This window comes from Anoplophora glabripennis, unplaced genomic scaffold (assembly GCF_000390285.2).
Source record: "Anoplophora glabripennis isolate ALB-LARVAE unplaced genomic scaffold, Agla_2.0 scaffold937, whole genome shotgun sequence".
Taxonomy (NCBI): Eukaryota; Metazoa; Arthropoda; class Insecta; order Coleoptera; family Cerambycidae; genus Anoplophora; species Anoplophora glabripennis.
In genome coordinates this window covers 7,992-31,948 of record NW_019417671.1, presented here as the reverse complement: position 1 = coordinate 31,948, position 23,957 = coordinate 7,992, and the positions used below count along the sequence as shown (strand labels likewise).

At 33.2% G+C, this 23,957-nt stretch overlaps 1 protein-coding gene across 1 annotated transcript in view; it reads left to right on the top strand.

Annotated features, from left to right (window-relative positions):
- The window catches only part of LOC108912659 (WW domain-binding protein 2), a 61,773-nt gene extending 38,261 nt beyond the window's left edge, over positions 1 to 23,512 (top strand). The window contains exons 5-7 of the mRNA XM_018717965.2: positions 2,954 to 3,178; positions 14,429 to 14,514; positions 22,436 to 23,512. Of these exons, the coding sequence (XP_018573481.1) occupies positions 2,954 to 3,178; positions 14,429 to 14,514; positions 22,436 to 22,483 (359 nt within the window). The 3' untranslated portion in view covers positions 22,484 to 23,512. The remainder of the gene's footprint in view (positions 1 to 2,953; positions 3,179 to 14,428; positions 14,515 to 22,435) is intronic.
- Positions 23,513 to 23,957: the final 445 nt, after the last annotated feature.

Genomic DNA, 23,957 nt, shown 5'->3' with positions numbered 1-23,957 from the left:
TTGGGGGGTTGGGAGCGGTTTCCGGGTTTTGTGTCCATGAGAACTTTTGATCAGGATGCTCTGAAGAGTTCATTCCCAAAATTTGGGAGAGATCTACTGGGTATCCATTTCCATAAGGTTTGTGCGGGGTCCTTTAAGCTGTGTGTTTATTACAGTCACACTGTTTACGTCTGTTCATCCATCTGTTAAATATTCCGAGGAGTATATTTTGTTTATTGCAGCCTTATGTACTCTCTGATATTCTTTATTTAATAAAACTGTAGAAAGTTTTTTTCTACTCGGCAATTTAAAACTTGAACATAGTTGATTCACAAATATACAGAAATATTTGATTTCCACAACACTGAAAGGATAAGAACACGAATAAATGGCTCTATAGTCCTGTAGCCAGGGGGGTCCCAATTGCCTCCTTCATTTAGATGGAGTTACCCAAGTTTTTTTCATGTATTTTGAGCTGCAGAACACGAATTTTTTGGGTAGAAGTTTACCCGGACGTTAATAAATTTTTTATTAACAAAAAAATTGCAAAATACTGAACACTTAGTTTTTGGCAAAATAAAAAGTACTTTCTTGTTATTTGACCCATTTTAAAAAGAAAATGTCTCTTGCAATTTTTTTGTTAAACGCATAGTTTTCGAGATAACGCCGTTAAAAACTCGAAAAATGTGATTTTTGCGATTTTCAATTGTTAATAACTTTTGATTGAATAGGTATTTTGTAATTCTGCTGTCGGCGTTTGAAAGTTCATGTTAAATACTACAAATTATGAGTAATTGTAGTGTGAAAATTTGTTTTTTCCACTGTTATTTGAAGCTATAAACAAATAGCTATTGAGCGTTCAGAAGGGTGCGCCGCCATGTATGTAAGAGAGCGGTTGCTGTTATTTATTATACGTTAATCGTTAAAATAAAGACACCCGGTTCGTATGTACTCTTTACTGTAAGAACATCTAAACATTAATACTTTGTAACAGTAAAAAAACAACTTGACAGTAGTTGTCAAAATTACTTCACTTTTTTTTATCTCAGGTCAAGCGATGACGAAGATTCACGTCCGTTCCAAAATCTACCATCGACCACCTGCACTGCCATCGCTTTTGCAGTATCTGTGCACGCTTTTTTCACATCCTCCCCGGCGGCAGTGACTTCTAAAGGATAAAGAAGTTGAATCGGTCTTCTTAGGAGCGTCCTATTTGGCAACATAACTTCGCATGCTCGTATTTTTCCATCTCTTCCAGGAAATACCTGGGTTATCCTAACCATCTTCCATACTAAACGAGGCATGTTTTGGTCATGCAAAAGAGCTATGTCACCGATTTTAAAAGATGTAGATTTCACGTTAAGATTGGTATGGGCAGATCTCAACTGCTGAAGATAATCGGTGGACCATCTATCCCAAAATTTTCTAACAAGCTTGTTTCGTAGCTTCCACTGTTTAAGGACATCATCTCGCTTTATATCAGGGTTATTAATGTCGATTGAAAACCCACAATTGCGGAAACCTAACAAAAAATGTGATGGAGTCAATATCATTAAATCACTAGGATCGTCATGAACATAAGTTAGAGGTCGTTGATTTATTGTAGCCTCTATTTCAGCTAGATTAGTTTGAAGTTCATCGTANTATGAAAAAAATTAGCGAAATTATATTAGTTTTATTTATAAACGATAATAAAAAAGTTTATACTTACTTATATTAAAAGCGTAACATCGTATAATTTAGGTGTTTTTATAATTATTATTTTTTAAACTTGTATAATAATTTAAATTATTGTAATATTGCAAATTTTCATTAAATTGTTAATGTTTCGTTCAGTTTCATCGTTTCTTTGATCTAGAAATGAAGATTACGCGTCAAGAACGCCTGTAAGAAGGCAACCGCTCTCTTACATACGTACATGGCGGCGCACCCTTTTGAACGCTCAATCGCTATTTGTTTATAGCTTCAAATAACAGTGGAAAAAACAAATTTTCACACTGCAATTACTCATAATTTGTAGTATTTAACGTGAACTTTCAAACACCGTCAGCAGAATTACAAAATACCATTCAATCAAAAGTTATTAACAATTGAAAATTGCAAAAAACGAATTTTTCGAGTTTTTAACGGCGTTTATCTCAAAAACTATGCTTTTAACAAAAAAATTGCAAGGGAAATTTTTTTCTTAAAATGGGTCAAAGAATAAGAAAGTACATTTTATTTTGTCAAAAACCAAGTGTTCAGTATTTTACAATTTTTTTGTTCATAAAAAACTTATCGATATCCGGGCAAACTTCTACCCAAAAAATTCGTGTTCTGCAGCTCAAAATACATAAAAAACACTTGGGTAACTCCATCTAAATGAAGGAGGCAATTGGGACCCATCTGGCTACAGGACTACTAGCAAAACTCTCTTCTAATGTTTCTTGTTCATCGGGAGATATACAGTCCAAAAATTTTGAAATTTTACTTGAACAACTTAAAGATAATCACTACTCGACTGATGTTTTGAAATAGAGCAACTAGATAAGTTTTATTACAATATCTGCATTTTGTGTAATCTATTTTATTTTTAGTAAGTCTATGAAAACTTGTCCATTAATGATAAATAAAATTATTATTACTGTAAAAGTATCTGTACAATTTTTGCAAAACTAAAAGGCATAATATAAATTACCTTAATTATTTCTATTCCACTGGCACAAAAACTTTTAAAACAGGAAAAACGATAAATTACCAAATTAACCAAAAATCCAAAATTAGCTGACGATTTTTTGAGGTTGTGTTCACAGAAGTTAAGTAAAATTGGTGAAAAGAAATTGTTGGAAATATTCCTGGAAATTTTTCCCAACCTTCGATTATTTCTTCCCAGAAAATTTCCGTTTTGGAAACTTTCCAGGATTTTTTATCAGAACATTCTTAAGGATACCACTTTATATTTGTGTAGTTAAACAATATACATATTCCTGTATAGGCTATTACGGATGGGTACCCCCGACAAATGTATTTCCTCAGCAACCACCAACAAATGGTGTTTTTATGACTGATGCTCCTCCACCATATCCTGGTATTGTCCCAGGATTTCAGAGTAACAGTTACGGACCTGGTCCAGGAGGTTATCCCCCAAGCGGACCACCTCATTATCCGGGAACCGATTTTTCTCCTCAGGGAGCTGCTTCAGGTTTTGGAGGTGCTGCAGGTATGTAAATTGATCTTGTTTATTAAAATGTGTTTTCTGTTTCTAAATCAATTTTTGTCTACTTCAGCACATAATTAAAGTACACTAAAAGTTAAAACCTATAAAAACAACTGAATGTGACAATTTGTGATTTTTTTTTAAATATTGAAATAAATAAAAACATTTGTTAATGGAAATAATTATTGATTACACAGGCCGACCCTCTGACCCGGAAACCAGAATGTACTTTTTCGAAGGACTGGTGCGCTAAATTCGAATCCAAGGTCCAAATTTCTGAATTGCCTCTGGTTTTCGAGACATCCTAACCTAAATGTGCCATAATGGCTATTTTTTGACATATTTGAGTTGTTACATGGATAGCTAATTTTTTTGCTAATACCATTAATTTTAAAGTACTATACTTAGTTTTTAAAATGCACTTGGATATATCCTAATATCAATTTTTTGTTTTTGAGAAATCGTATGTTGAAATTTAGTAGTTTGACTTATTTCTCGATTTTTTAATATACTGACAACACAGCACCACAAACCTACATTCATCTGCACCCGGAAGTAGGGATCTTATATGTTTTTGGGGACGCTGCTCGTGAATAAACTTGAAAAAATGTCTAAAAATTCGATATATGGCCGATACGCATTTTATAAAACTGAAAATAATACGCTCAATCCCAAACTCATAAACCCTAAGTCCGAAAACCCTAACCCCATAAACCCATAAGCCCATAAACCCTTAACCAACTCCAAACCCATAAACTCTAAATTCATAAACCCACAAACTTCAAACACATAAGTATTTTGGAGGTATTTGCTATTTTGAAATAGATTTTCTAATATGTCGTATCTCACACACCCTTTTTCACGTATTCTAATATGTTGTATCCCACATACTAAGGTTAAGTTAGCATTAGCTATGTGACAGTCACGCTTAACTTTCACATCGCTAGTCGATTAGTTTTAAGTTAATTTTAACAAAATACTTTAAAAAATGAGCAAGAATATAATTAAAAATATTTTTTTAATATAATTATACAATTTATTTAAATGTTTTTTTTTGCCTCAATTATTATTGCTTGTATATTTTAATTAGGGTTAAAAATAAAAATTAATTTTTTTAATTATGACAGTGAGACGTTTCTCCTGAAAAATTTTCCTAATATGGGATACGTCATATTAGAACGAGGGCATCGAACTGCTATATTAGCTTTATTTCTTGTCTGCGTCTGCTTGGTTGAATGCGCCTATTGGTTTTTACGTACTGTCATTGGAAATTACTCGCCAACAGGTCTGGGCCTGGTGATTATGTTGACAAATGATCTGTTTACCTAATCACCTCAGAACCATTGATATTATAAGTGTAATTAAGTGGCAGATAGGGTCTGTAGCCTGCAGAGTAGCTGTTTCTCACAAAAAGTTTTCAAATAATGCGATCAACGCTGAAACTGCATATTTTGCCAAGCTTTGTACTGAGGTATAAACTTGTCATTGGTTATTGGTTTAAATGTATTGAACTACAAGGTAACTACATTGAGAAATATAAAGAATCCGTAAATGCCTTGTTTTCTTTGACAAACGGAGAACTTTTCGACAACCTTCCTCTTTGTTTATGGAAATTGTTAGAAGTGTGTGACATTTCATTGTGTATGCTGTTGATATTGAGAAATTTATTATAAAGTTGCAAATGTACTAGTTTGCTTTGAATTTCCCGAAAGCAGGTTTATGGGAATTAAATAAGAATCTTTTTTCTCTCTTCTGTCTAGTGACAATATAGCTATAGTCACTTCCTAAAACTATCTCTTATACAGGGTGTTTATTAAATAATGGGCCATACTTTAAGGCTAACTTGCTTGAATGAAAATAAGGTGATTTAAATCAATTTACCTTAATCCCATCTTGCTTCCTTAAGAAGTTATAGGTCCGAGATAATTTTGATAATTTATTTATTATGTGGGTAATTTTACTCAAATTTTGGAAAAGCATATCCCAGATTATGGAGTTATGGGGTCGTGAGGCCAAGGGGTTATGCTGCAATGTATTGTACAGTTAAAACTATTCGAATGTTAAACATGTGAAACATGCCCACATAATAGTATGTGGGCATGTTTCTCACTCAATTGATGGAGAGACGGATCATAGTAGCATCAATTGTAGAGATAAAAAATGAAATAAAAATATTGTTCGCAATATTACAAGGAATCAAGGAATATACTATTTTGTCAATTTCCATTGCACGGTTGAAACTGGAACATTGATCTCCATACATTACCTAGTTATTGAACTGTACTTTTGCTCGATCAAGGAAAGTTAAAGAATAGCTGATAACCTTAATAGAAATAGACAACAGGTGCTTCAAGAAAAACATCCCGCGGAACCTCTTTCATCAATCAGTGTACGCTCTGAAATTCAATGTGTCCCTTTAACTAATAAATTGTCTGAAGTAGCTCATGAGTCAAAAATTTCACAGGAGTTCCAGAAACTTAATGATCTTAGCGCAATTGCCAAAACTTGTGCTAAAAAATGTGGGCCTTATTTCCGAGGATAATTTATCCAATGTTGACAGAAACAAAATATGCTGTGCTCGTTAAAAACAGAGGACGTGCTTAACTGAAGTGCCCTTAACTTTTGAAGTTGATAACTTTGGGTTATATTTTGATGAACGCGAGGACAAGGCCCTTATAATGGAGGTGTCTAGAAGGACAATAATATTCGAAGAACATATGAGCTTGCTCAAAGAACCTGAGTCCGAATACTTGGGGCACCTGTCCTTAACATCTGGATATGTAGACCAGGCAAGTTAGACAATAAATCAGAACATTTTTTCTGATGAACCGATCGAGTTGCGATTTTCGGCATTGTCTTCGGAAAAATATCAGGAAAAAAAGTCTATCTATTACACTTTGGGGCTGGATTGAAACTGCATTGCGGGTGCATAAACTGCATCTTGAAGTGCATCAATATGACCAACGGCCCTGGGGCCCCCCAGGGGGACAAGGGGGGGCCTTCTGTAAAAAATCGAATAGCTGAGTAATTGCCTTCTAAATTTCCAGTCGGGGGTTTTTGGGGTCGGGGATTTCGATTCTGACACTGAAAAGTATGCCCGACGCCCCTGGACCCTCCCCCCAGGGGGGCAAGGGGGGGGGCTTCTGTAAAACATCGAATAGCGTTATTTTTTGAAAATTTGGTCGGCCATCTTGGATCCGCCGTCTTGAATTTTGCATAATTGATCTCGGATTCGTGATCAGTGACCCCGAAAACCCCCGTAAACCAAATTTGGCGCGAATCTGTTATTAAAGAACTATCAATTCTGACCGCGGATTCACGTTTGACGTGGTGTTAACCATATAAATGAACATTTGAATAGAGGAAAAAAAAAATATATTTTTCTTAGCACTTTTTCGCGAATTTTTTATCTGTTTTTTGAGGTTAGGAAATTCCTGTGATTGTGTTTGCCCCAGGGCATCGGGCATACTTTTCAGTGTCAGAATTGCAGTCCCCGACCCCAAAAACCCCTGAGTGGAAATTTAGAAGGCCAACTCAACTATTTGATTTTTTACAGAAGGCCCCCTCCTTGCCCCCCTGGGGGGCCCCAGGGCCGTCGGGCATATTTTGCAGGGTCAGATTCGGAATCTCCGACCCTGAAAACCCGTGCACACAAATTTCTACAAATTTTAGTCAATTTTTACCATTTTTAGAAAATTCGGAAAAATTGATGCACTTCAAGATGCAGTTTATGCACCTGCAGTGCAGTTTCGATCCAGCCCCAAAGTGTAATAGATAGACTTTTTTCCTGATATTTTTCCGAAGACAATGCCAAAAACCGCAACTCGATTGGTTCATCAGAAAAAAATTTTCGTATTCTTGGTGATTTTGGTCTAACTTGCCTGGACTAATGCCACGATTATCAGCAGGAACATCGCAAAATTTTTGGAAGCCAAGAATATCGATTGTAATAAACTTATAGTGGTGGGGTATGATGGGACTGCTGTTAACCCATTAAAACCTAAATGTACTTTGAATAACGCAACTTTTATTTCATTTTAGAGTTTAGTTAATATTGTACATAAAAACACATTTCTCCAAAAAAAAAAAAAAATTCAAAAAATATATCATTAAAAAAAATAACTAATGATCCCGACGAAGCAGAAAAATAAAAAGACTAAAGGTATATTTGTGCAAATATTGTTCTTAACTAGATATTACGTAAATGTTAGAAAAATTTTCATATTACTGAAGGTGGTAGGGAGCAAAACATTATATGTGTAAACCTACATAGCACTTGGAACATATATGTGTTACACATTTATGACATCGAGCACATCTTGTAGGATTTTTTATTGGCCAATGGTCGATTCGGTCATGTGGAACATTCTGTTGAATATTTCTAGTTTTATGTGATACAACTCATGGCCTTGGTATCAATGTAGTGGCCAGTAAATGAATCGCGATAACAGCAAAATGGCAATAACTTTATATATTTCTTCTGGACTTATCGAAAACGAATTGTCTCCATATTGTCCATAGTCTCCATCTGAAAGATCGTTAAATTTTGAGTAATTTTTGTAATACAAAGTTTTTCCCAATATTCACTTGGTTTCGAGACATGTTGACTTCAATATGCAATGTATGATGTAACAGGAAAATCTATTATTTTATCTAAATCACACCGAGACAAAATATTCTTTTAAAATATTGTTATTATGACTTTATTCACACCACATACTAACTAACAAACAAGAAATTATAATAAAACAAATGATCAGTTATTGAAAAAAAAAAAATGTACAATGGTAAGTCTTATAACTAGTATAGTTAAATTGAAAGACGCAAGCTGATAAAGCTGTAATTATTGGAAAACTAATATGTCATCTATTATACATGTTTTATTGGCATGAGCCACCTATGACTACATTTTTTAATAACGTTTGATAAAATACGGTTCATCTCTGCCCCTTATAAGATTTGCCATTATACAATTTTTGTTCTGTAGTTGATCATTCATTTTTTTTTATAATTTATTATTTGTTAGTTAGTATGTGGTGTGAATAAAGCCGTTATAACAATATTTTAAAAGAATATTTTGTCTTAGTGTGATTTAAATAAAATAAATAGTTTTTCCTGTTACATCATACATTGTATCTTGAAGTCGATGTATCTCAAAAACAAGTAAATATAGGGAAAACTTTATATTACAAAAAGTACTCAAAATTTAATGATCTTTCAGATGGACTGCATTTCCACGTACCAGGGAGCCAAAAATTGTTTAGTATCGCCACGCCATCTATACAGAATGATTTGAACTAACAGGTCTAACTGCAATTTGAAACAATTCGAGGGACCTAACAACCCCAGTTTGCCGAGGTAAAATAAATTTCATTTCGGAGATATAGGTAGCGGGAGTATCAAATGGCACACCCTGTATATTCAATAAACTCTGTTGGCCAAAACAATTTAAAAAAATCTAAAGTCGCTTTGAACGAGCTTTTCGAGTATTGCTGGAAAGTGCCGCATTTTATTTTTTAATTTTAGGTAAGCCTGATCTATGTGTTCTTCAAGTCGAATGTTTTCCCATTGGCGCTCTTTTTCTTGCCTACTTTACTTTTTTCGTTTTTCTCACTACATGAAGCTACTGGTTTAGCAATATCTTTCTCTATAGCTTTTCCTCCTCTATTTTTCTTCTTGCCTAAATCACTTGCAGATTCTTCCACATTTTCTGGATTTGACTCTTGATAGTGTACTGTACGTATATTGAGTTCCCTTTTTCCAGCTTTACTTATTATTTGAATATCAGCTGGCTGGGCTAGAATACCCTTACCCAGCAGACGTATGTTATTTTCATCCACAACAAGATCGTCATCGGCAATATCATCCACGTCAGTGTCATTATCTACCTCTGGAGATAGAAAAGCAATATCAACAGCTTCAGCTTCTTGCAGATCTTTATTATCTGAATTCTCCAAGAACTCTTTTAGTTCCTCAGTCATGAGTGGTCTTCTGTAAAGAAAGTTTAATTTTATACATATATTATAATACATATAAAATCTGAAATAAATTCTAAACCTCGAATGGAATGAAATTTAAAAAAGTTTAAACTTATTCATTAAACGTGTACATTTCAATTTTTTAAAGGAAGCGTGAAAATTAAATAAGGAGAGCGAAAATCTTCAATAATTAAGTTTATGCAGGAAACTTTGAGGGCAGATAGATCTCTTTAAAATAATATGTGTTTGCCTTATAGACATAGGTCTGGTACGGCCCCGTTTTAGAGATACAGGATGTTGAAGTTGTTAAAAATTGATTTTTTGTTTATATTTCAGAAATCTATTAATCGATCTGAATAAAATTTGGTGCAGATAATGTGTGATAGTAGGCCTTACATTCCCTAAAATGTGAGCTTTAAAGGTTCAACCAGTGGTGTACAACTGAACAGGGGTCACCCCCTTCTTTTACAAAAAACCTACGCCACTGCATTTTTTTACAAGTCATTGTAACGGATTTATATTCTAATGCACAAAATACGTAAAAAAAGGTGACTATTTTTTTCCTTAAGATTCTCCATTCTCAAGTTATTCATACCAACACAATCTAACCATAATATTACAAGAATATTTATGTTTATGCTTAAAAGTAAGTGCAATTTGTAAGTACATCAACAAAATTATTTACACTCCTTTCTATACCACCTATGAGGTAGTGTTCCTGGCGTGTTTTAGTTTTTCCTGGAGGCCTAATACTCTTTACAAATAAGAACAATTTAAATCAAAATAATAATAAAAATATATTTACCAAGCAACAGCAACTTAGCAAGAAACAGACGTTACGTATTTACAACAATTGTTCAAAATGTGAACCACCCACATCGATACATTTCTGACATCTTCTATTAATGGACTTAATTGAAGCTAATATTATGTGGTAGTTTTCTTTTAATTCATTACACCCGTCTTCTATTCGTTACAGTAGTTGTTGTATTGTATTTGTTGGAGTAGAATAAACTTTACTTTTCAGATAACCCCAAACATAGAAGTTCAGGGGGTTTAGATGTGGGAATCTGGCTGGCCAAGACACTGGACCCTCTGCAACATTATGGTTTACATTGGCATTTGGTCTTCTACCTATCCATCGTCCCATATCATTTTCATTAAGCCATTCTCCTAGAATCCGCAGGAGCACCATCCATTGTATCCAGCTATTTTGTCGTATATTTAATGGAACATCCTCTAATAATTCAAATAGATGGTTTTCTAGAAAGTTTAGAAATGACTGGAAATTTAGACGAAGTGGGAAGAAGAAAGGTCTACAAACTTTATTGCGAATTATTCCGAGCCACACGTCCACAGAAAATTCGTGTTGAAAAGATCTTGTCCGAATTTCATGAGGATTTTCTTGTGACCAAATATGCAGATTGTGAAAATTCACTACCCCTCGCCTTTGGTAAATGTACATTTATTATTATTATTATGATTTAAGTTGTTCTTATTTGTAAAGATAGGGAGTCCACTTACTTTTAAGCATAGACATAAATATTCTTGTCATATTATGGTTAGACAATGTTTGCCACAAAGGGATTGTATTGGTATGAATAACTTGAAAACGGCGAATCTTAGGAAAAAAATTCAAGTTACCTTTTTACGTATTTTGTGCATTAGAATATAAATCCGTTACAATAACTTGTAAAAAGTGCAGTGGGGTAGGTTTTTCATTGAAATCGCTTAATAGATTCCCGAGATATAAACAAAAATTCAATTTTTTTTAACGTCAACACCTTGTATCTCTAAAACGGGGCCGTTCCAGACCTATGTTTATAAGATAAACACATATTATTTTAAAGAGATCTATCTGTCCTTGAAGTTTCCTGCATAAAATTCGAACCACCCTGTATACAATATTGGCAACATTGCAGCTCATAAGCTATCTCTCATAAGCGCCTATCGTATGAATTTTCATACGTTAAACTTTAACCTTACATTATGTTTTGTTTTAGTGAAATACTGACAACATGAAAACAACCATATTTCTAAATTATTTTTTCATAAAATTTTTTACTTTCATGCAGATAATATAAAAACCTAGGGATTTATATAAAATATTCTTACCTTATCTCATATTTTGTCAGTTTTCCTGGAGCACGCACATTATTTTCTGACTGGGAGGCCATGCTTGTTAGTTATAATGGTTGCATATATTTTAAATCCATGTTGCCAACATGTCAAAATATGCCTCCTATATTGGTTTGAAAAAAATTATCACTTACATGGTCTAAAAAAAATCATGAAATGCGGATAAAAAACGTATGATTTTTTAGACAGTAGGCTTTTATGGGTTTTAACACGGGGTACCAAAGGAGGTGTTATGCGATATTTGGAAATGAAATTGAGAAAATGCAATTACATGCAAATAAGCTCTTAGTAATTTGTTTGAGCATCTTGATGGTACTACTGCTGGACCTCAAAGTTTCACAGGATATATAGGAAAATCTTTTATAGATTGTGAGCGGCTTCCTCTTGTGCCATTTCGATTCACAAACTGTGCTTTGCCTGATGTAACAAGTAACAAAGATTTAAGCACAGACCAACTTTAGTTGTACGATATATGTGAAGCTATTAATTCTAGTTCATGTTCCGAAAATTTGTCCAAGAAGAATCCTGAAAAAATGATGCATTCAAGGTGATTTACGACAGGTAACAGAATTCTTAGATTGTACGATTCCTTGTTAGAATGGACTGAAAATTTTCTTATATTGGTGAATTTTATATTAAGGGTTTATGCACCAATGTGATTTGCAATAATAACTTAAGCACTTTGTATTGACGGTGCCAAGCATTTACATCAAACCGTGAGTGTTTTTGTTGAAGTGGACTGCAAACTCTTTTTGTCCTTTATTTTTACGTTAATTATAAAACAAGGTTAATATGGCAAGAGAAATGTCACACACAAGCAACCGAAAGGTGTGTAAAAATCATCACAGAATATCCTATGGCTGTTTGTAGTCTCGAAAGACGAGACGGGTTCATCATGGCAAGGTTACACTCTCGCAAGGTTGTCAGTTTTTAACACAAAGAAAGAGCATCGATCCTTGTGATAGGCCAATTTTTGAAAACTTTCATTTTCTATTACACTTCTGCTTTATTGTACTTATGTTTATCGTCAAATAACAACATGCTAGAGAAACAATAAAAATATTCATATCCATTTTATTGTTTTTCATTTTTAAAAGGTATTTTTAACTTTCATGCAAAGGACCCCGCACAAATCTTATGGAAATTGGGTCCCGGTCAAATTCGCTGAATTTTTGATATGTGATAGAGTTCATCATACTGGTCAATTGTCTCAATGGCCACAAAGCTCAAAAATGGATAGTTTGGCCGGTACAGAGCTTTAAAGCTCCGAATATCCTCCACGGATTTATGTATATGCGCAGTGTGTATAGACTTTTGAAATAGCCTATTTCATTTTTTTTATTATCTAGGTTTATATTTTTGAGGTTGCTGAATTCAGATCTGTTGTTAGATTTTCAAAATTGACAGTTGGCAGCTGTCAAATAGCTGTCAATGTGCTATAATAAAGCCAAAAACTTGTTTTTTTATGTTTTATTTTTTTTTTTTTTTAGTTCGATAAGTTCAAAGACGATATCAAATCAATAACAATGACTATCGGCAGCTGTCATTTAGCTGTCAACAATTCTTCAAAGTCCGGTAATAAAGTCAAAAAATTATTTTTTGTTTATAACTTCAAGTTTTTTAGATAAGTGAATATAAATATGATATAAAATTATGTAGTCATCAGCTTACAGCTGTCAACAAGCTGTCAACTAACTGTCAAAATGCAATAATAGAGCAAGTAACTTATTTTTTGTGCTTAACTTTGTGGATAAGAAATCAAACATGATATAAGTTTATGACATCACTTTTGAACTCAGTGATCTAAGCAACTTAAAGCTTTTTAAAAAAAGTAACTTTTTGACTTTATTATTGCATTTTGACAGTTAGTTGACAGCTTGTTGACAGCTGTAAGCTGATGACTACATAATTTTATATCATATTTATATTCACTTATCTAAAAAACTTGAAGTTATAAACAAAAAATAATTTTTTGACTTTATTACCGGACTTTGAAGAATTGTTGACAGCTAAATGACAGCTGCCGATAGTCATTGTTATTGATTTGATATCGTCTTTGAACTTATCGAACTAAAAAAAAAGAAAGATAAAACATAAAAAAACAAGTTTTTGGCTTTATTATAGCACATTGACAGCTATTTGACAGCTGCCAACTGTCAATTTTGAAAATCTAACAACAGATCTGAATTCAGCAACCTCAAAAATATAAACCTAGATAATAAAAAAAATGAAATAGGCTATTTCAAAAGTCTATACACACTGCGCATATACATAAATCCGTGGAGGATATTCGGAGCTTTAAAGCTCTGTACCGGCCAAACTATCCATTTTTGAGCTTTGTGGCCATTGAGACAATTGACCAGTATGATGAACTCTATCACATATCAAAAATTCAGCGAATTTGACCGGGACCCAATTTCCATAAGATTTGTGCGGGGTCCTTTCAAGAAATCTTCAAAACTTTCAAGTCATTGGGGCAGTACGAAGCAATTGAATTTAGTAACAATAAAGACACAGCTATAATTAATTGTACTTTTATGTAGCATGTATCAAGCAATGGCCGAAAAAGGAATCCCATGAAAAATTTTCAAATTTTAGGGGCAGTAAAAACAATTACATTTTTCAAATATATTAACAGTCATAATTCTGCTTCTATGTAGCACCTTTTCCGCAATGGCTGAAAATGAATTTCGAAAAAATGAAAATTCAATCGGCATTACTGTACAGGCCATATCGTACGGTTAAACTTGTCTAATGTATGGAGGCTACAAATATAGAAAGACTCAATTTGCGCAGGCGCGACGATAAAATCCTACATTACGTTCACATTTCAGATACAATTTAAATATCTATTGTTATTATGCTCAGCGGCGGGTAAGTGGCTTTCTTTTACTGCTGATAAATATTATCATTGCATATTTAAACATAATAAAGGAAAACACTTTTTGAAAAATGTTTTATTTTCCTGAAAACACTACTATTTTAAGTGAATTTTTAATTGTAATGCAGCTTGCCAAGGGCGTCGCCAAGGGGGGGGGGTCAGGGGGCAGGGTAGTTTTGAAAAAAGCCCCTGGCCCATTGGCTGGCGACGCCCTTACAGCTTGCCTATTATTTAATTAATGAAATTTATTTTTAGATGCCAAAGCGGCTGAAGCAGCACAGTCGGCTTATTATGACCCAAACAGACCACAAATGGCCTATGTTCCACCACCAGCATATTATGTAAGTACTATTGTATAATATTGAATTTGTAGTCTAATCATCTTATGCTAGGGTCACATAGAGCCCCTATGCTAATTATGTCATAATGTCATTAATTTTAAGGGAAGATAGGGAAAAATGAGTAGAAGACGAATATGCGATTAAAATTTTTTTAAATGCAAGTATTATTTATTTGTTAATAAAAACAAATGTATAAGGTTAATAACTGTTTTCAAATGTTAGGTTACTTAGTATTTTTAATAATGTTAACGTTTCCACTATGTTTTATAATTGAATATGAGTTTTTAGTATTATGTTCAAATCAATTATTCAGTTTGTAGTACTTATATCTTATTGTGTGACTTATTGCTTTTCAAAGAGTAGTATGGTACCTACCTATTTAAAATGACAGTATGGTTAAAAAAAACACTCACTTATCCGTATATGTTAAGTTAGGTTCCGATGCACTTTGATTTTGAAACCAATTGCAAAATTCAAGATGACTGCGGAAATTAGCTGTTTCTCTTCAACGTTAGAATGCTTTGTAGTCCGCCAACCGGCGTGTTCCCTGTTGCGAAGTAGGGCGCTGAGTTACGGGAGTTAAGGGGTAATTTGCTTATTTTTTAAAAGTTAGAAATTTTTTTTTTCAACTTACTGTCTTTATTAGGCCTTTAGATAACAAGGTTAAAATTAATAACATTATGACTGATATACTACTATACATACAAAAGTTGTATTGTATGTATTTGAAAAAATTGAGTTAGATAGATTTTATGTGCTTGAAAAATTGTGACACTCAGTATTGTAGTTGTAATATCTGGGAAATATTAGAAGCGGGAGTGTGATGTGTAAGGCTCCTTTTATCCATGCTGCATCAAATAAGTGTCATGATGCAGTCCAAAAATTTTAAAAATATATTTCAAAACTGGTCGAACATAAGGTAGGGGGCACTTGATAAAAGTTTCTTTTAAATAACTTGCAGAATCCAAGTATGTTCAAAGAAATTTATCATTACATTTAAAATTTGGCTTCGGAATAAATGTATATGAAAATACTTAATAATAATAATAATAATAACTTTATTAAGGGGCCAGAAGACACAAAAAGATAATATTAAATACATAAAAAGTAATTTCTAATAGGCGAAGTTCAGTAGCTAAATGCACAGAAATGCAAGAGAGATCCTGCTCTTCCACTTAACCTTTCTTAACCTAAGATATAATTAAGTAAATCTAATTAAGATACTAAATACCTAAATCATGAGAAGTTAATGTAATGTAAATAATGATTAGCAAGAAATATGTAAAATATACATACACATAAATGCGCACATGTACGTACGCACAAACATTCACAGGTAAGTAGTAGCAAAAGTGCTAGTATTATCTAACTATTTACATATGGACGTACATAATCTTGTTTTACAGGAAGTTGATTGGTAATTAAAAGCTTGAATAATGCTGATTTAAATTGACTGAAAGATAACCAGTACACATCAAGAGGAACTGAATTAAGGATTTTGCCAATATTATAAGAAAATGATTTTTTGAATTGAGAAAGTTTGTGTTTAGGAATTTGAATATGGTGCTTGCGTTTTGTATTCAGAGAATGAATATTATGACGAAATTTAATTTTCTCATATAAATAAAACAGAAATTTAGATGTAATAATTTTAAAGAACAAACAAGCACTGTGTAAATATCTACGCTGTTTCAAGTTTAACCAGCTAAGATTTTTTAGCCTAGCTGAAGTATGTGAATAACGGGGTAAGCCAAAAATCAATCTTACACACAAATTTTGAATTCTTTGTAATCGAGCAGCATCTCGTGCCGATAAACAGGAACCATAAATTACGTCCCTAAAATTCATATGAGAGAGGACCTGCGTTTCAGACAATATAATTTTACTTTTCTCATTTAAAATTTTCCTAGACCCAAAAATTTAAATGCGATGATATAACTTTTTTTAGACTAGAAAATAGACAAATGACCAACCAATAACTTTTTTTAGACTAGAAAATAGACAAATGACCAACCAATAAGCCTGCGCAAACCGCATCTTAATATCTTTTTCCTAACTCAAATTATTAAAAAAAAATACTAAACCAGGAAAATTCATATATCCCCATTTAAAAATGCATCGGTTGCTTTCGATAAGAAGGCAAGTAGTAGGCCATGGAAATAAAAGACAAACTCCTCTCTAAAATATTCACAAGAAATGTCAGTTTATTTAGTGCTGTGATTTTAAGTCGCACGTTTTCGTATTTATAAGCGATTTTCCTTTTAAATAAAGTTGTGGTCCTGAAAAGGACCGATTTTGAAAAAAGATTAATGCCTTCTGTGTTCAAATTGCCTTCCGTCATATTCCACACATTGTTCCAGTCTTTCTTGAGTCGACAGAACCGCAGCCTCGATTTCTACCGCTGATAGTTGACGAATTGAGTTTCGAATTCTGTTTTCCATATCCATTCGTGTTGTTGGTGGAGTTTGAAAAACAATGTCTTTTAAGCGTCCCCACAAGTAAAAATCAAGACATGTCAAGTCCGGAGATCTTGCCGGCCAAGGAAATAGGCTTCCCCTTCCTATCCAGCGTTCTCGAAAGGTCCCGTTAATATGGTTTCGGACATTAATTGAATAATGTGCCGGACAACCATCTAATTGCAGAAACATAGTTCTCCTAGTTTCGAGTGGCACATCTTCCAACAAAATTGGCAAGTCGTTGATCAAAAACTCTAAGAAGCGGTTACCAGTTAAAGCTTGATCAAAAAAATAAGGTCCAATAATTCTGTCCCCAATGATACCGCACCACACATTTAGGCTCCAGCGTCCCTGGTGCTGCACTTCTCTTAACCAATGCGGATTTTCAGCGGACCAATAATGCATATTATGACGGTTTACTCTACCATCACTACTAAAGGTAGCCTCGTCGGTCCAGAGAATTTCCGTTAAGAAATTTCTGTTTTCCTCAAGCATGCCTAGCATCCATTGACAATAATTTAATCTATTATCGAAATCTTGTTCATTTAGCGCCTGGTGCAAAACTATGTGGTAAGGATGTAATCTAAAAGTAAAAAACAACATATGCGTAAAAATAATATAATCAGAATAACACTGAATTGTGTATTTGAGAGTATGTGCTAAGATACTTGGAATAAGATAAAATTATTTACCTATAATCTTTCAAAATATTTCTAACAGTTGTTCGTGCTATTCCCAAGTCTAGAGACAATGTTCTAGTTCCTACATGTCTATCAAATTCTATGTAAGCCAAGACATTGATAATGTTTTCTTCGGTCCTTCCATTGCGACGCCTGCGACGTTTAGGACGACGAAAACTTCCAGTATCGCGTAATCGCTGTACCAAGCGCGGAAACATTCTTCTCCCGTAATGACGGCGATCTGGATACCGTGCCGCGTACTGTCTTGCAGCTATAGCTGCATTTTGAAAACACTCGAAATAAATCGCAATCATGTCAACGGCTTCATTATTTGTGAGAGGCATTTTGATTAAAAAGTACTCAAATTATACGCAATCAACAATATTAGGCTGCGTGTGACAAAAGTTTGACGTTACTTGGCAATATTTTTGTTAGGCGATTGTCGTGTCCATGGCCTACTACTTGCCTTCTTATCGAAAGCAACCGATGCATTTTTAAATGGGGATATATGAATTTTCCTGGTTTAGTATTTTTTTAAATAATTTGAGTTAGGAAAAAGATATTAAGATGCGGTTTGCGCAGGCTTATTGGTTGGTCATTTGTCTATTTTCTAGTCTAAAAAAAGTCATATCATCGCATTTAAATTTTTTGAGAAAATCCAATATTTTGGTTATAATATCGAATAACGCCCTCTATCGGCGGCCGTGTAGGTCGCAACTGTCATGATTACGAGAAACCTAAAAGCCCAAGAAATGCTCTTTTCAATGATACCAAATTTATCCAAATCCATTAAGCTGTTTCGAAGTTACAGGCATTTATTTAAAACAACATTCAAATACCCCCCACCACTTTATGTGGAAAGATAGAGAAAAATTGTTTTTACAAAAAATGTTCCACTTTAAGTTAACATTAAAACGCAAATACTTTGTTGTTACATTCATTGGGGAAAATCGCGAGAAACGTAACTATGTAATTCAAGATGGTGGAAACGCCCACGGCCATCTTGGAAACTTGAAAATAATTTCCTTGCCCACTTTACCTATAAAATTTTTTACTGTAGCTCTCTACAATCACTAGTTTCTGAGATACAGCCGCTTACCTCGCTTATTTGCCCACCCTGTACACTTTAATTTTCCAAAATTTGTGCCCTAATATTCGTAAATGGTATTTTTTCAATATTTTGCCAAATATATGAATTCTTTAGGCACACATTTACTTCATGGAGTCGATTTAAGAATCAATGGAAGTGTTCAAATGATTTCTTGTGAGCCATCGTTCACTCATCCCAAATAATGGCTTTGCATTGTTTCAAAAGTTCACATGTTGACGATCTCATTATAACACATACCAGGAATTCTTGTACAACTATAATATTTGATATCACTCTGACACCTATTTCTTACTCTCATACCTATTGTGATGCCCACAGCCACCCCAACCAAACTAAGACATTATCAAGAAGGAAACCTAGCCTACCCACTTATTTTCCATCAAAATCAGATCATTTCAAGCTGGAATTGGGGATTGCAGAGAAAAGTGGGCATACATGGACAAACGGGTTCACTTTCATTTATATAGGGTATTCTGAAAAACACTAACATAAATTCAGGACTTGATAGGATTTCAAAAAATATTACAATTTGTTCCTATTGTAACAATAATTCACCCCGTGTATGTGCGGGATGTCGCTTGACAGAAAACTGCCGAGACGATTTTACACAGTTAACTGGTAGTTACACCACTGCCACTAGGTCAGGTAATTTTTGGTAAAATTCTTTTTTTCCGCCTGACCTCAGAAATAAGAGTTTAGGCACGTGTACTCGGCCGCGGCTTAAATTAGAGGTTGAAACCTGCAATGCGCGGGCTTTACGTGAAAAGGGAATAATGGTTACCGTTACAATAAAATAATAGAAAAACTAAAAATGAGCAAAACGTGTATATTAAAAAAATGTAAGATATCGCCTGGGGCGCAACAAAACAAACAAGTCGGACTCGAAAAAATTTATGACATGTACATAGACCAGAATGAAAATAGGCAGCCAAGTGCCGGTTGAAAGCGCGCTGTCACAGCACCAGTGACACGATGGCTACAAAACATCAAATCAAATTCATCAAAGTCAAATTAGGGCAGTGTTGTGGAATTTAATGAAGATGCCAAAGAGAAATTTGGTCTATTTTCGTATACCATGGAAAACTGAAAATTTTAATTTCTTTTATTATTCTTTAGTCAACAACCAAAAGAGAGATATTTTAAACTCGCGCTGTTTTGTGAAAAATTCAAATATGTCATATTAGCCAAGCGCCTATCAGGATGGAGAAATTTTTGTCTTATGAGTACCATACTGTGGTTCAAACTTGTGAATTTATGTTTTTTTTTTATTGATGATGTGTCATATGATATGGTTACTTTTTGTGCTTTTAAAATAAACAAACAAACAATAACACAGCCACACAGAAAAAAAAAGTTGGGTATACTTTTTATGTGACATATATTTTTCGTAGTAATTTGGCCTCCTGAACACGAATCTGGGGTCAGAATTGGCCCATCACGTCACAATTTTTTCCTAACCTCAAAAAACTTGTGAAAAATAGTGAAAATTGATGAAAATTTACTGGGAAAATTTGGAAAAAAATTTATTTCCACATCAAATAGTACATTTTTATGTAAAAGACTCTGCTGAATTCAAATCCACTGTCAGAATTGAGCTAGAACGTGTGGTTTTTTTTCTAACCTCAAAAAACCGAGCAGGAATCGCTATTTTCAAATTCTGAGCGGATTTTGACCAGATTTTGTATAAAGGGGTTTTTTGGGTCGCTGATTACGAATATGAATTCACATTGTAAAAATTCAAGATGGCTGATCCAATATGGCGGGTGTACTTTTTTGAAATCCACCGATTTCAGTAAAATTTGGCATCATAAGGATTGCTGGTTGATCTCACCTTCATTAATCACACATCTGGAGCCAGATTTTCATAAATCAAGGTAAAATTTGTAGGCAGAGTCATAATTTTAGGCCGAGTAGGCGGCATTTTTTCGGCAAAGTCACATTTTTAGATTGAAGGCATAAGCAGATGCAGTGATGTGCTGTGTGGCAGTAATGTGTCCTTTTCCTTGAACTTTAAAATTATTAAGAAATAAAAGCATCTAAATGCCATAGGAAAACTGCATAGTAGTTAAAAAAATCTGATTGGAAAACCATAAGCCCATGCACGACTAAATAAATGAAAGAATAAAGTAGAAACTTTTTTGTCTTGTCCCATGGAAACAAGCACATCACACTACACATCATTACATGTGTAGAGTCCTTAAGTCATTTTTTTAAGCGAAGTCACATTTTTAGACGGAGTGGAATCTTTTACCTTGATTTATGAAAATCTGGCTCCAGATGTGTGATTAATGAAGGTGAGATCAACCAGCAATCCTTATGATGCCAAATTTTACTGAAATCGGTGGATTTCAAAAAAGTACACCCGCCATATTGGATCAGCCATCTTGAATTTTTACAATGTGAATTCATATTCGTAATCAGCGACCCAAAAAACCCCTTTATACAAAATCTGGTCAAAATCCGCTCAGAATTTGAAAATAGCGATTCCTGCTCGGTTTTTTGAGGTTAGAAAAAAAACCACACGTTCTAGCTCAATTCTGACAGTGGATTTGAATTCAGCAGAGTCTTTTACATAAAAATGTACTATTTGATGTGGAAATAAATTTTTTTCCAAATTTTCCCAGTAAATTTTCATCAATTTTCACTATTTTTCACAAGTTTTTTGAGGTTAGGAAAAAATTGTGACGTGATGGGCCAATTCTGACCCCAGATTCGTGTTCAGGAGGCCAAATTACTACGAAAAATATATGTCGCATAAAAAGTATACCCAACTTTTTTTTCTGTGTGGCTGTGTAATTTTCAAAGTATTTTCTGCACAAGTAAAAAATTTCGCATTTCGGCGAAATCAACCATATCAAATGACAAATCATTGAAATAAAAAAATTAGTTGAGTTAAAAAATGATACATATAAGAAAAAATTTAATAACATTGCTTCAAATAATAAATGTCATGCCTAATAAGAGATGAGATATTCGAATTATCTACAAACAAAATGTCTTAATAATATCAGAGCTTAAAATATCTACATACGAAATTCATAATTTAAGTTCTTCATCAGTAACAACATGAAATGAGATAGGTTAAATTTCTTTTAGGTGAAATTCACTATTAAATTCTACTAATTTACCCTATTTGTCCCGTCTGGTAAACTAGATCCGCATGATATAGTGCAAAATATGGGCAACCGATAAATAGGCCCATACTAGAAAGAAAGTATATCTAGAAAGTAGTAACTCTTTGATCACAAATTAGTTAGTACGTGTTTTAGTAGATGTGGTTAAATTGTAAATGGTGGGATTAAGGTTTTTTTTTTCATTTAATATTTTGTTATTTTTTTGAATATACATTGGTTGGAAATAGGGAAATGGCACTCATTTTCAGTTTCGACCTGACAGTGCATGCACCCTATCTTTTAAGTAGCCAGAAAGAAAAAAGTCGAGGGTCTTTAAATCTGGCAAATGGGAAAGCCAATAGGAATTGCTAAATTATTTGTTGTTTTTCCCCCACCTGAAACTTTTTCCCTATATTCTTCACATAATAAAGCATTGTTTAAACCATTTATCTAAAAATCATTTTTTTCAAAATTCCAGAGTGGCTGTATCCTTTAAACGATAATAGGATTAATGAGTTACCCTATAAAACAAATTTAATTATGAATTTTATCTATTTTTAGGAAAATCCACCAACCTACAATCAAGCTACTAACAAAAAGGATCAATAATAAGAATTGATGATTTGAAATTTCTTTTGCATTTAGGTATATTAAGTATATGATAGTTAATATATTTTAGCAGTGCGATTTTTAACCTATAATAAATTTGAGGAATGGCTTTAAAAATGAAAAAATTGACCTTATATTCCTCAACTTTATGCATATGGGTTAAGAATCTCCCAGTATATACGAATACATACCTAGTAATATGTTTTTAACAATGTTCTTGTAAATTTTGTAATAAAGTTCATAGGGTGAATTAAAAAAATATCGCTCAATGGTGAATTTTAATTTTGAATGTCCATCATTTGTCATATATCTTCATCACTGCTCTAGATATGACATCAACAGGTATTTTTCAAATCCTATTTTTATTTACAATTTTGTTGTTTTTACATTACCTGGCAACGGGCATCATGCTACAAAATATTCAATATTAAATTGATTCAGATTAAAATAATTTGAAGCCATAATAGAATGTGTTTTCCGTCTTGCATATTACTAAGATATGGACAACTTAATTCTTACTGTAATTTGTTTTTATTTTTATTTATTATTCTGTTTATGAGCATAACTACTAAAATATTTTCTTAAAAAAGAACTTCTTATTTAAAAGGAGCTATCAAAATTGGGAAACAGGAATTTAAAATAAAATAATAATCATATTCAGCATCATGATACGCACATTTTCTTAAATTTATGAGTTTACGCTATTTTTTTAATTCGTTCTGTATCGATTTTATCAGTTTTTACTATAAAAACTTCAAGAAAATTTGTCTTTTTTTGTTAAAATTGATAATGAAAAATATAAGACAATTTTTCAAATACTTAGCTTATATTTCTTTTGTAAAATCTGAACATTTTAGAATACTGCATCTGTAGTATAGTCTTAAAAGTATTTACCTCATAGTGGTTCGTGATGTATTTGGTTATCACAAGAATTTTGCACTGAAATTATATAAATTATTATTATATGTAAGTATAAAGTATATGCCAATTGTTTATTTATGTCTAATTAATATATGTATATTCATATTGCATCATTCTATATTTATATCAATAAATAATCTATAAATCTATAATTAATAAAAGATCTATACATTTAACTCTGCAATTTATTGCATTATACAACCATACATTGTAATAACTGTATCTGCTTCAGGATGCTTCTATATTCGTCGACCAGATATTAGGAATAGAACTTATACTTTTTGCGATTAGGAGTGTTAAAGCATTCTTAAAAACATACTTTTACTCAAACATGTCCACCAGTGGTGGCTCGTCAGGGTGGGCAAGGTGGGCAGTGCCCACCCTGAAATATAATTATTAAGATTTTTTTAACTCGTTACTGTTAAACTGAATTAAGAGGGATTGCGGAGAAATTTTCAATGTTTTAACATATTCGAGTTTGTAAATATGGAAGTGAAGTAAATTATTTTTAGGACTTAAATCCAATATCTATTTTTTTTTTCAAATAAAAAAG